This window comes from Crinia signifera, chromosome 5 (genome assembly GCF_055691185.1).
Source record: "Crinia signifera chromosome 5, ASM5569118v1, whole genome shotgun sequence".
In the NCBI taxonomy this organism is placed as follows: Eukaryota; Metazoa; Chordata; class Amphibia; order Anura; family Myobatrachidae; genus Crinia; species Crinia signifera.
In genome coordinates this window covers 264264338-264276905 of record NC_139221.1, presented here as the reverse complement: position 1 = coordinate 264276905, position 12568 = coordinate 264264338, and the positions used below count along the sequence as shown (strand labels likewise).

General features: G+C 41.7%; 1 protein-coding gene across 1 annotated transcript in view; it reads right to left on the bottom strand.

Annotated features, from left to right (window-relative positions):
- The window catches only part of CHN2 (chimerin 2), a 302557-nt gene that overhangs the window by 166464 nt on the left and 123525 nt on the right, over window positions 1-12568 (bottom strand). The window contains exon 4 of the mRNA XM_083188957.1: window positions 2670-2701. Within this exon, the coding sequence (XP_083045083.1) occupies window positions 2670-2701 (32 nt within the window). The remainder of the gene's footprint in view (window positions 1-2669; window positions 2702-12568) is intronic.

The window sequence follows — 12568 nt, the reverse complement described above, 5'->3', positions numbered from 1 at the left end:
CTGGCCCCGGGAGCAGTGCAGCGGGTGCCCCTTGGTCCCGGTGATGCGCTCCTTGGTGAGGGTGGCTACAATCCGCTGCACAAGTGTCTCCCCTGCCAGGCCCCATTATATTGAATTGTTGGGCTGAAGAGGCGCCCTCCAGTGGCCGGCACCCTAGGCAGCTGCCTAAAGCTGCCTAGTGGTAGAGCCGGCCCTGCATATATTTAATTTTGTGTGTGCAATCTTTAATTTTTTTATATTTTGTTTGTTTAATGCTTTTTCTGTGGGCATGATTTTTTCTATGAATTTGTTTACTACATACCCGTCACCCTGTGATGCATTCTTCCTAAGCTGCTCCTCTAACATTTTAATGTGTTTTCATATGTGTATCTTTTAATCAGACAGAGATCATAGCGGAAGTTGCTATAATAACTAAATGGCAAAGCTACCTAGTATAACATACTGATATCATCAAAATATGGACTGAGCATTTTGGAAATAAAAAATAAAAGAATATAAAAATGAATGTAGCAGCAAGAATAATAACTGTCAACGGGCACTGAGATTTGTGCAGAATTCTCAAAAGAGATTGTTATGTTACAAAAAGTACTTGGACTATTGTTACATTATTGTACATTAATAAAACACATTGACGGAAACAACATAACAGTAAAGGAAACACATACTCAAAGTTTAAATGGAAGATTGAGACAGGGCTGCTGTGAGGACAGGGGAGACATTGTTACTGAGGTATTGTGTAGACCTGAGGTAGCCAACTCCAGTCCTCGAGAGCTACCAACAGTTAATGTTTTCCACATCTCCTCACAGAATCAAGAGTGAAGTAATTAGCTCCACCTGTGTATCTTTTAAAATGTGTTAGTGAGTAATGAGTGCACCTGTGCTGCAGGTAGGTTGTCTGGAAAATGTAAACTGTTGGTAGCTTTTGAGGACTGGAGTTGGCTACCACTGGTGTAGACTTTACATAGTTACATAGGGCCTTATTCTAGTTCACTCTTTCTGACAAAATCCTTCTTAGATGGACAAAACCATGTGCACTGCAGGTGGGGCAGATGTAACTTGTGCAGAGAGAATTAGATTTGGGTGGGGTTTTACTTCAAAGTGAGATCTATATTGCAGTGTAAAAATAAAGCAGCCAGTATTTACCCTGCACAGAAACAAAATAACTCACCCAAATCTAATTCTCTCTGCACATTTTACATCTGCCCCCCTGCAGTGCACATGGTTTTGTCCATCTAAGAAGGATTTTGTCAGAAAGAGTGAACTAGAATAAGGCCCATAGTTACATAGTAGTTAAGGCTGAATAAAGACTTGCGTCCATCAAGTTCAACCTTTGTTTTTAGTGCATGATCTATTGGCTTCATCCCTTATATCAGTGGTTCCCAACCTGGGGTACTAGTACCCCTGGGGGTACTCTGCAGACCAGTTGGGGGTACTTGAAAATAATATTGGTAATGGCGGAAGAAGAAGAAGTCTCCAGGATAAGTCTCCCATTGCCATGGAGACGAAGCACGTTACATCACTTCCGGTTCTGTCTGCATCGTCATTAGCATCTTCTCATGTTTTTGCCCGATCAGCAATCCACTGGGAGCTACCTGCGCTGCCACAGGTGGAGGAAGCAGTGGCATTAATCTTACAAGCGTTAGCAGGAACCCCGGAGACAGTACACAGCCAGCGGCCAGACACAGAGCGACTCAATTCCTGACCACACACTACTCCTCAGCTACTCCTTAATATAAGGACACGCATAAGGACACACATACCGCTCACTTCCACTCCACTTGTAAGTACTGTGGATAGTTCAAATTGAGAGGAGGGGGTACTTATAAATGAAAAGCTTAATCAAGGGGTACGGGAGAGAAAAAAGGTTGGGAACCACTGCCTTATATAATTGAAATCTGATTTAATTAGATACAGATTTTAATTGTTATTTGCACACCTGTGTTTTTGTCCAATAGATGATTGTCCAACCTTTTTTAAAAGAATTTATTGTCTCTGCCGACACCACCTCTCCAGGAAGAGAGTTCCACAATTTTACTGCCCTGACCATAAAAAAGTTTTTTATTTTAAGGGAACGAAATCTTCTTTCCTCTCATCTAAACTGATGCCTACGCATCATAGAGTCCATCCTCAAAGCAAAGAGGGTGCCTGACAGTTCATTATATTGGCCCCTCTTATTAAGCATGTCTCCCCTTAAACGTCTCTTTATTAGCGTAAAGAATACCAATTTTTCCAATCTGTCTTCATAATTCAATTTTTTTTTAGTTTTGTTGCTCTTCTTTGGACTTTTTCCAGTTCCATGACGTCTTTTTTGTAGTGAGGGGACCAGAATTGTACTCCGTATTCTAGTTGCAGTTTGACCAATGCTTTATAGAGCAGTATAATTACCTTTAAGTCTCCAGACACCATACCTCTTTTTATACAGGTTAGTATCCTATTAGCCTTTTTAGTAGCTACGTCACTACAGCCCAGTTTGTTGTCTAATTGGACTCCTAGATCCTTTTCCAATTCTGATTTACCCAATGCCACTCTATTTAGGTTAGAACTAGCATACCGGTTATGTCTCCTGAAATGCATAACCATGAATTTATCCACATTGAACCTCATTTTTCACTTTTTTGCCCACTCATCAAGTTTATTTAGATATATTGTTATTTTTGTTGCTTACTTACTCTCTTCCATAATGCTTTGGTCTATTCTCCACCTGTATTAAACAAAAAAAGAACTTAATTTAATTATAGTACTCAATAATACTAAGCACACAGGAACAGAAACAGTAGTCATTGGATTGATAGATATAAGAATTGTATATAAAAATAGCTGTGCAGTAACATCATTCAATTTATTTAAGAAAGCCTTGTTTCAGGGATCAATGTGGAACTGAAAACAAATCAGCATTGTATTGTAGACGCAGCCCTACTTGCACCTGTCTACTGCCCTACTTGCACCTGTGTACCGCAAATCTAAATCACCTGAGCGTGACTTAAGGTGGCCATACACACGCAGATTTATCTGCAGATCTGGCTGGTTGGAACAAAAACATGGTTATGGATGAAAGCAAATGACAGTTGACCATTTGCTTGGAAATGCTGGAAAACTGACAAACTGTCACTCATCCATAACCATGTTTTTGTTCCAACCAGCCAGATCTGAAGATAAATCTTACTAGTGTATGGGCACCTTTAGATTTGCAAATGCTTGAGAAATGGTCTCCGACCATGAAATGGTTTCTGCCCTGCACGGAAGGCTGCAAATGGATGTTTATGCAAAACATCCATTCACATGTGTGTGGGGATATTTGACAGAGTTTAAAACAGAGTAACCCCCTAAGTTTGTTCAAATATAGATATAAAAGTGTGTCTTCAAGGCTCACATTCTTAGATGGAACTTTTCCACTGTTAGGTTTCAATTCACATGAAACATAATTAAGGTTTTGTAAGCCTCTTATATTTTGCAGGTGTTCATTGCTTCAACTTATCTTCTTTTCCTCAAGGCCAAGTGCATATCATTGTGGACAATGAAGAAGGATTTCTTGTTCATTCACTTGTTCATGCTACAGTATCTGGAAAACCCTATTTTACAATGCTGCCCCCTGCTGCTGTAAGTCTATAATGTGTATCTAATGTTTAAAGATTATTAATAAATGCGCAAAAGAAAATCAGATAACTAAAGCACAGACAGTGTAATGGTTAGCATTATTGCCTTACAGCACTGAGGACATAACTGTGTGGAGTTTGTATATTCTCCCAGTGATTGAGTGGGTTTGCTCCAGGTACTCCGGTTTCCTCCCACAATCTATAAAATATACTGGTAGGTTAATTGGCTCCAAACAAAAATGAACCCTAGAATGAATGTGTGTTGGTGTACATGTGGTAGGGAATATACTGAGATTGTAAGCTCCACTGGGACAGGGACTGATGTGAGAGTTCAAATATTGTAAATACTGCAAAGCGCTGTGGAATATGTGTGCTCTATATAAATAATTGGTAATAAATAATATTAATACCAAATAAGAAACTTTAATAAACAGAGCATTATGAGTTAACGCGTACACAGTTTAGGTCTTGTGCCTGATTCACTCTTAAGTGCAGTATTCATTTTCTATGTGCACAACACTTTTGTTGGTAAGCTGCTCAATCAGAGGTGTGTCACTCAGGTGCCAAAAGGGAGGGGTAATTCTGTCTAGGAAAACAAATTTTGTATCCCAGTTGCAAAATATAACTACATAATAATCAGATATTATTATGTAGTTATTTTTCACCCAGTGTGCAATTGGGATACAAAATGTTGTTTTCATTTTCTATGTGCCTGATTGACTGACTGCTTATTGTGCACGGAAGCGGTTGGTGAGCGCAGAAATTCTCCCCTTTCCCAGGAACCAAACGCTCACTCAAGCTCACAGATCGGGACTGCCAAGTATTGAAGACTAGACCAAGCATAAATCAATTGTTCTTAGCGTCAAGTTCCAAACTGTCTATAGAATCAACATAAGCACAAGAACTTTTTTATCAGGACCTGCATGGATTGGCGTCCATGGCTTAGTAGCTACCCCCAAGCCTCAAGTTACAATGCCATTGTACTATAAAGCAGTGGAAATAAGTGTGATTTATAACTCAGAAAACGTAACCATCTGGCAATCTAATGGTTGAATCTCAGTTGAGCAAATGCCAAAATAATACTTCATGCCCATGTTAAGTTTAAGTTCAGGCAGTACGGATGGTGTAATGGTTAGCATTACTGCCTCACAGTGCTGAGGTCATGGGTTCTATTCCCACCATGGCCCTAACTGTGCAGCGTTTGTATATTCTCCCGGTACTTGCGTGGGTTTCCTCCGGGTACTCAGGTTTCCTCCCACAATCCAAAAAGATACTAGTAGGCTAATTGTCTTCAAACAAAATTAACCCTAGAATGTCTGTGTGCGTGTACATGTGGCAGGGAATATAGATTGTAAGCTCCACTGGGGCAGGGACTGATGTGAATGTTCAACTATACTCTGTAAAGCGCTGCGGAATATGTGTGCGTGTACATGTGGTAGGGAATATAGATTGTAAGCTCCACTGGGGCAGGGACTGATGTGAATGTTCAAAATATTCTCTGTAAAGCGCTGAGGAATATGTGTGCGCTATATAAGACCTGTTAATAAATAAATAAATTAAGAATTGTAATGGTTTTTCATAACTAGCCCCAGTGTAGGAAAATCTTACATCATGTTACATCATACAATGATAGTCAACAGAATTGTGGCAATGTGACATCATAGATCACACAGCCGTACGTCACACCCCAGCCAACACAGCGCATTCTACAGGAGTGAGCTTGACTGTGGCGGCTGATTGCGAGGAAGGTATTTAAAGGTGGAGCTATTCTCGTTCCACTGTTTGCAGTCTGATAGCTGTTGAAAACCCAGAAGACAAGTGACACAGTCACCGACAGAGAGTGACAGTCAGGGTCATTTTTCAATGAAAGGCTGGAGGGCAATGAATATCTTGTATTTATTTCCTATGAGGGCCATGAATGTATTTTATTTCTTTCCTGTAAGGGAAATGGGTGTTTTTTCATTTACATTTTTTTTCATGTGGGGTGTCATTTACTGTACTGTATGTGAGTTTTATTTTTTTTCCTGTGGGGGGCATTACATTTATCTTTTCCCTGTTTGATTGCAATTTTTTCATTCCTCAATCCAAGGATTTAAAAAATCAGGCAGAATTGGCTTCCGTAAGTAGTTACCATGGTTTTGGAATAAGAGATTCAACAACCACGTATGGGTGTGATGTTTAGGTATCCACTTTTTTGGGGGGCCATGTAGTGAATTTTTTCTTTATTGTGGATATTACCTATCTATTGTTATGAAGCTACATGGATGCTCAAGTTGCACATATAGCCCATCTCAGTGTGCCTGGTCTTGTGCAATTGTAATAAGTAAAATATGCAAAACTTCTAGTATGCCACGTTCGTTTATCTGGACATCGCAGTCACATCAACGACTTGTGCAATACGGCATATAAACTGCAGGTGTATGCGGACTCATCAACATAATACTGGTAAATGAGGTATATGTATGGTGTATATATAGGTCTGACATACTTGATATGTTTTTACTATGCCATGAGCATTATGCAAGTATATACAAACTAAATAAATTGCCTATTTTTTTTATTTATTTTTTTTACCAACCAAACTGACCTCTTCCTCAAATTGTATTTCCCTCCAAATAATTGTAAAGTCACTGTAAAAAAAAAAAAAAAAGCTTGCTGGTCTGAATTAAGTACGGAATTCAAAACAGCACATTTCATTTTAATTATTTGAAAATGAACAACTTCTTTGACAACTTTCCCTTTAAATACTGTAGTTCCCTGTAATATGATTAGTGTTTGGTTGTTGTAAGGGCCACTAGTTATGAGATTCCCAGATAACGCACGTCACAGGATTACAATTCAAAATCTGTTTCCTTAAATTGAAATCATGGGTAGCGAACATTCTGTACAGTCTGCACAGTGAAATAGATTCTCAAACCCTAAGATGACCCCAAATCTATGGAATAATTAACAGCAAATATGCGTATCAGGTCCAGTATCTATAATTGGGCTCTTTTTGAAAGTTTAGGATCTACAGGAAAATGAGTGATTGATATTTGGAGTTAAGTTCCACACTTTGCTTATTGCTTGCTCTACACAGACAGGAAAGGGGAACAGTGTGGGACTGCGATATCCAGTCATACTAGTTTGGGGAGGTCAAAGGGATTTTTAAATAAAGAAAAATAATACAGTATATGAAAATGATGGGCCTGATTCAGACCTGCTGACTAGGCTGTGTATATTTGCTGCCTAGCGAGCAGGTAAACACCGCCGAATGCACCCCCCGCTCAAACCTGTTCACTAGCATGTGAGCAGATGCATTTGCATACACATCCGCTTGCATGCGAACACACGGAAGAAAAATCATTTGATGGTCGCTCACCTTCAAATGATTTTTTTTCCATTCGCTAATAAAATACTTTTATTCTGGCCGGAGATGGACGAATTCGGGACGGGTCTAACATCATGTGACGTCAGCTGCCAGCCCCAAGCAGGCATTGGCACGCCCGCTTTCACAGGGGTATGCCCAGTGTTTCTATGGGCGCGCCCACCTTTTTGTGGGCATGCCCATGAAATGCTGGACTTCCCCCTGCACCCGCCCCCTGCACACCCATCCTGGTGCGAACGCGTGAGTGACAGACGGGGTAACGAATTTAGCCCGCATCGAGCAGGTCTGAATTGCCCCTGAACTGGAGTGGTGGTTGTGTTTATTAGTCAAGACATTACTCCGCACATCCTTTATAATTGGGTCACTACGCATGGCACACATGATTGTGCCTAAAAAGAGGTGTGGCCTCAGGTTACTCCCCCTTGTACATTACCACGGGGGCGTACCCAGCATTCCAGGAGATGCTATGTTGCCACTGGCTCTTCCTACACTGTGAACAGAATCAACAGATACTTGACAGGGGCTCCCCGTGCGAGGGACACTATGGCCCACTGATGGTGAACCATCCCAGAAAATTAGTACTGTCTTGACAAAAGCAGAACAGAAGCAGGGCCGGATTAACAATGGGCCTGGTGGAGCTACAGCTCCAGGCCCACTCTCCAAATAGGCCTGTTTTGTAGCTGAGGGCCAGGGCTTTCCAACGAGATCGGCCCTGAGTCACTAGTCCCCTGGGAACCGGAGATATCGCCAAGCAAACTCGGAACAGTTTCCCCATAGGATAACATGGGACCCAACCCCCACCCCATTCCAACGGCTGCCAGTTCCCCCTCCGGCATCACAGGAGCTAAAGGTTCAGTTGAACTCAAATAGCTGGGCCTTCAATCTGATCCATATGGGTTCATTGGTTCCAGAGATATGCGGGTAAACCGATTTTTTCATTTATGAAATTTAATTTCATGGCCGTACATGTTGTTTAAGGACAGATTTCTCTGGAACCAAACAGCCCAGTTTCACGGGACCAAAATCATTTGAAACACACTTCTTCAATATGATACTGGTCTCACGTAAATGGTCAGTTGGTTGCGAAGATATAGCTGGTTGGTTAAAGAGGAGGGAGTTTTTCTCTCCCCCTCACACCAGAAAATGCAGAGACTAGGCTGGTGTAAAAAGGTCCAGTTCGGGAATGTCCCTGCATGATCCTGGGACCATATTCCTGGGTAAATCACTGCATTTTCTGGTGTGACAGGGGTATTATTTTAAATAGCCGGGACCTGCAGTGCTCTGAATACAGCCAGGCAGCCCCTTCTCTCTGCCCAGCAGTCAATGGCTGTCATTTCTGCCCAGCGGCTGTCCCCCACTTACCACGAGCATGTATTCCCCCTTGACAATGAGCATGTAATCCCCACCCCTGGCAATGAGCATGTAGGTAAGCAGCACTAATGTAGCAGAATTTTTAATAGGCATTATGGTATTTGGCATAATACGTAATGGACATTTATGGTGTGTGGCTTAACATGTAATGGGCATTATGGTATAAATTTATAAGGTACTTGTGTACTTTCACAGCGCCAGCATGGCGCCGTGCGTCTGTGTACCCTTGTGGGGCTCGCTGCGCTCGCCCGCGTGGATAGTGGGGGTACGAACTAATAGTGGGGGTACGAACTATCCACGTTGGCATGGAGTTTACAGCCCCGCAGCTGGACACAGACGCACGGCACCATGCTGGCGCTGTGAAACTACATAAGTACCATTTTTAATGTGCACCTTTGGCGCGCAATGCCTCTGTTTATGTAGCATATTGTGCAATATTGCTCAATCTATTTGGTATAGTGTATACTTTGGCTCAATCCTTGTGGCAAAATTTTGCCTTAATCTGTGTGGCATAACGTGAATTTTGAATCAATCCGTTTGCCATAGTGTGAATTTTGGCTCAGTCAGTATGAATTTTGGCTCATTCCTTGTGACATAATGTGTAAGAGCCAAGTACAGTATGAGGGGGTTACTATTGTGTTGCATGATTTTTATAAGGGGTATATGGTGTGGTAAACTTAGGTGACCACATAAAAGGTGCTGAAATGTTGTCTACCAAGTTTCAGCTTTCAGTACTTTTTTTATGACTGGAATGCCACCTCACCCTGCAAGTATCTTAGGACATCGGCTCCTGCGGGTACACCTTTAGAGGGCACCCGCCAATATATCTCCCTGCATTTTTCCTATGCCAGCCCTCTGCCTTTTCCAGACATATATAATTAGTTGAAACACAAATAGAGACACACCCATGAGCAGACCACCCAAACAGAACACTGGTCATGCCTCCCACATTATTAGGTACAGGCCACAAACCCTATTATTGCGCATAGTAGGCCCTTGATCATTTTCAGCTCTAGGCCCATTTAGACCTTAATCTGGCACTGAACAGAAGGGAGGTATGGCCAATGATTGATGGGGTATAACTTTGCAATTTGATATAAATGATTCAAAAAGAACATTTTCAATGAATGGGGTATATATTTTATATAATGGTATTTAATAAATACCATGGTGAACACAAGCTAATGCTGTGACATGCTGAAAAGGCTTTCTCATCTATAAAGGAAAGCCAGCATTTACTATTCAGAAGTGCTGGCCAAAGTGATGGTTGAATCATCATTTGTTTTCAGATTTAACTATGTACATTATACCATAAGCAGAATAAACAGTGCTTCGAGTCAACAATCAACAGAGGGTTCCAAATATATAAATCAGGGAAAAAAGAGTAATGGTGACAGCTGGAAACAGTTTTGCAAGTTCTCAATCATAAAGATTTGTTACTTCGATGTGCTCAGCAATATCGCTGCGTTCTCTCATATACAGTAAGCAGCAGCTATACCATCCAGCACTAGCGGTCACTCTCATCTCAGCTGCTCGATCAATGTATCTAGTCACTTTTGCAACCCTCTGCTGATATGGTGGCAGCCCAAAAATGGGTAAAGACATTCTTACACGTTATTTCCAGGAGTACAACCAGTTACACGAGGAACACATTGAATTACTTTGTGAATAAGTCTAAAATGGGTTCAGGACAAATTAAGGAGCATTTTGCAGAAATGCATGAACAAGCTTCTTTAAATCAGCTGCATCTGGAGATTGAACCGGCTGCACATAAATCAGAATCGCAGAACATCGCAGCTGATTTTTTAGCAGCTGCGATATATTGCATCTGATTTCCCTTGAACTGGACGTGGTGGTGGTGTGGACGGAAGAGGGTCACCGTGACCGAAGGGAGCCGCGCCAAGGTCCCCGGCGCCAGTGAGCCAGCAGTGCATCGCACAGCCGCAGGCTCACTGGCGGGAGGAGCAGGGAGGAGAGAGTCCAAAACACCCCCAGCTAGACAAGCAGAGCAGCAGTGCCAGCGGCACTAACTTCCAGGCAGAAGTAGCAGGTGTGGGGCACAGCCACCCAGAGAGGCCACCCATTTTTCAGGAGGTGCGACAGGAGGACAAGGCGACCAGGCATCACGCTGCAGCTGTACCCGGAGTTGTGACTGGCAGAAGGACAGCCAGATACTGTGACCCTACTCAGCCCAATCGACTACCCCTCTGGTCTAGTATCACTGGCATGATCATCTCACCTAGTCCACCAGCAGGCCCAGAGACCAGCAGGCCTCCCTCCTCTCTGTGCGCCCCAAGGACAGAACCTACTGATTGTGCCTCACCCCTTCACACAGAGACCTGAACTCATAGCGCACAAGGCCCGCACATTTGAAATACCTTCTGCCTCTCAGACCCAGGGCACAACCCCCTTCCTGAGCCAGAGTTTACCTGTTAATTCAGGCTCCCTGACCACAGCCGAAAAACCACATACTGTAGGTCCATTTTTGAAGCCCATCTTGAGTGAATTGCCCTACAGGTTGGCAACCTGCCAATTCTTGGATATTATTACCTAAAGTGTCTTGACGTGCATATTATATCCAAAGGTACCTTATCCCAAAAGCTTAACTACGCAGTTTAGGGACTGAGCTACCTATTCATTCAGGACACTTCATTGCATTGTATTTATTGCATTGTATTTCATTCCAATATATTTTATTACATTGTATTTTGCATTGTTTGCTTATATGGTACAGTCTATTGCCAGACATACCGTGCATTCTGGGGCTTGACCGTTGCCATTGAGCTCCCTACCACAATGTATTTCGTATTGAACCATTCACTTAGTGTTGTGCTATTTTTGCTAGATCACCTTGCCTAACCAGAAGTTGCTTTTAGCGGTGAGCTGCGATTTTTGCAGTATAATAGAATAATAGAAATCCAGCAACAAATCGCCGGGTGCGCGCTCCCGTTTTCAGCCCCATTCTAATTGCTGCGGCACTGCCGGCAGAGGTTCCCTTTCATCAGCGACCATCTCTGGTCGCTGATGAAAAGGAGACACTGAGCAATATATTGCTAGCAACATATCTCCCCCAGGTGTACGCACCTATAGGGGTGCAAAAAGTGGAAGGGGTACTAATTACCTGGACCTTATGAGAGGCCTCGGGAGCTGTGGAGAAAGAGAAGAGAAATGTCCCCCTGTGCAGAATGGATATATATTTTTTACTACAAGGGTTTGGCCATCCTTCATGTAATTTTGCCACACCTCTGTCTCTTTATACAGGACATACAACAGCCAAGTGATCCCTATACAGGACGCACAGCATTCAGATAACTGCAAACCAAGACAGATAGCATCCCAGTGACTGCCATACATAAAGCATCCAAGTCATAAAATACAAACAGCATTTTAGTGACTGCCTTAAAATACAGACTGCATACTAGTGTCCACCATACAGTGTAGACAGCATAAGACAGATCAATTTTTAGTGGTCACAAGAAATATAAATTGCAATTACAGAAAACATTCCTATTTGTTTAAAAAAAATCATACATACCAATAGAGAAAGGTAACAATTACATTTAAAGTAATACGTTTGCATTGTAAAATAGTCAAAGAAATAATGAGAAATTATTCAGATATAAAGTAAAAGACAGCTGAGGATCACAAGCAGGTACCAATGTATCACATATCCAACATAAAAAATATTATATTTTCTATTGACTTTAGTACATTTCAGTTGTGATTTTCTAAAGTGCTTTCATGAAAGCTATCAACCTTTACTGACATTTTACTTATGTTTTCTTGAATGCCTGTAAGCAAATATCCAGTATTCTAAGCACACATTGATTGTTCCTTTGTAATTTAGAAACTAGAATTTGACATATCAAAAACAACAGATCGACCCTTACAGGGAGCTTCATACTGTATAAATACATATGGCTTTCTGAGGTTTTCTATGGAGTGCATCCAGATAAATTAGTTTCAAAATGGAAACGATAAGTTTGTTTTTAGTAAATTCTGGATTTAGTCAAGCTGAAAGAACTTTTCTGGTAAATGTAAAGTCTGAAATTCTACATCTTTGATGTGCAATTCTCAAGATATTTTATAATTATGAAATGCAAATATAGCTTCTTAGGATGTAAAACAGGAACTCATCAAAGTGCTACAAAAAGGTCGGCAGCTGTTCCCAACTGGATTTCAAAGTCTTGGTGAAAGTGATTGATTCATTAACCCTCAAAATTATACACCAGCTGGA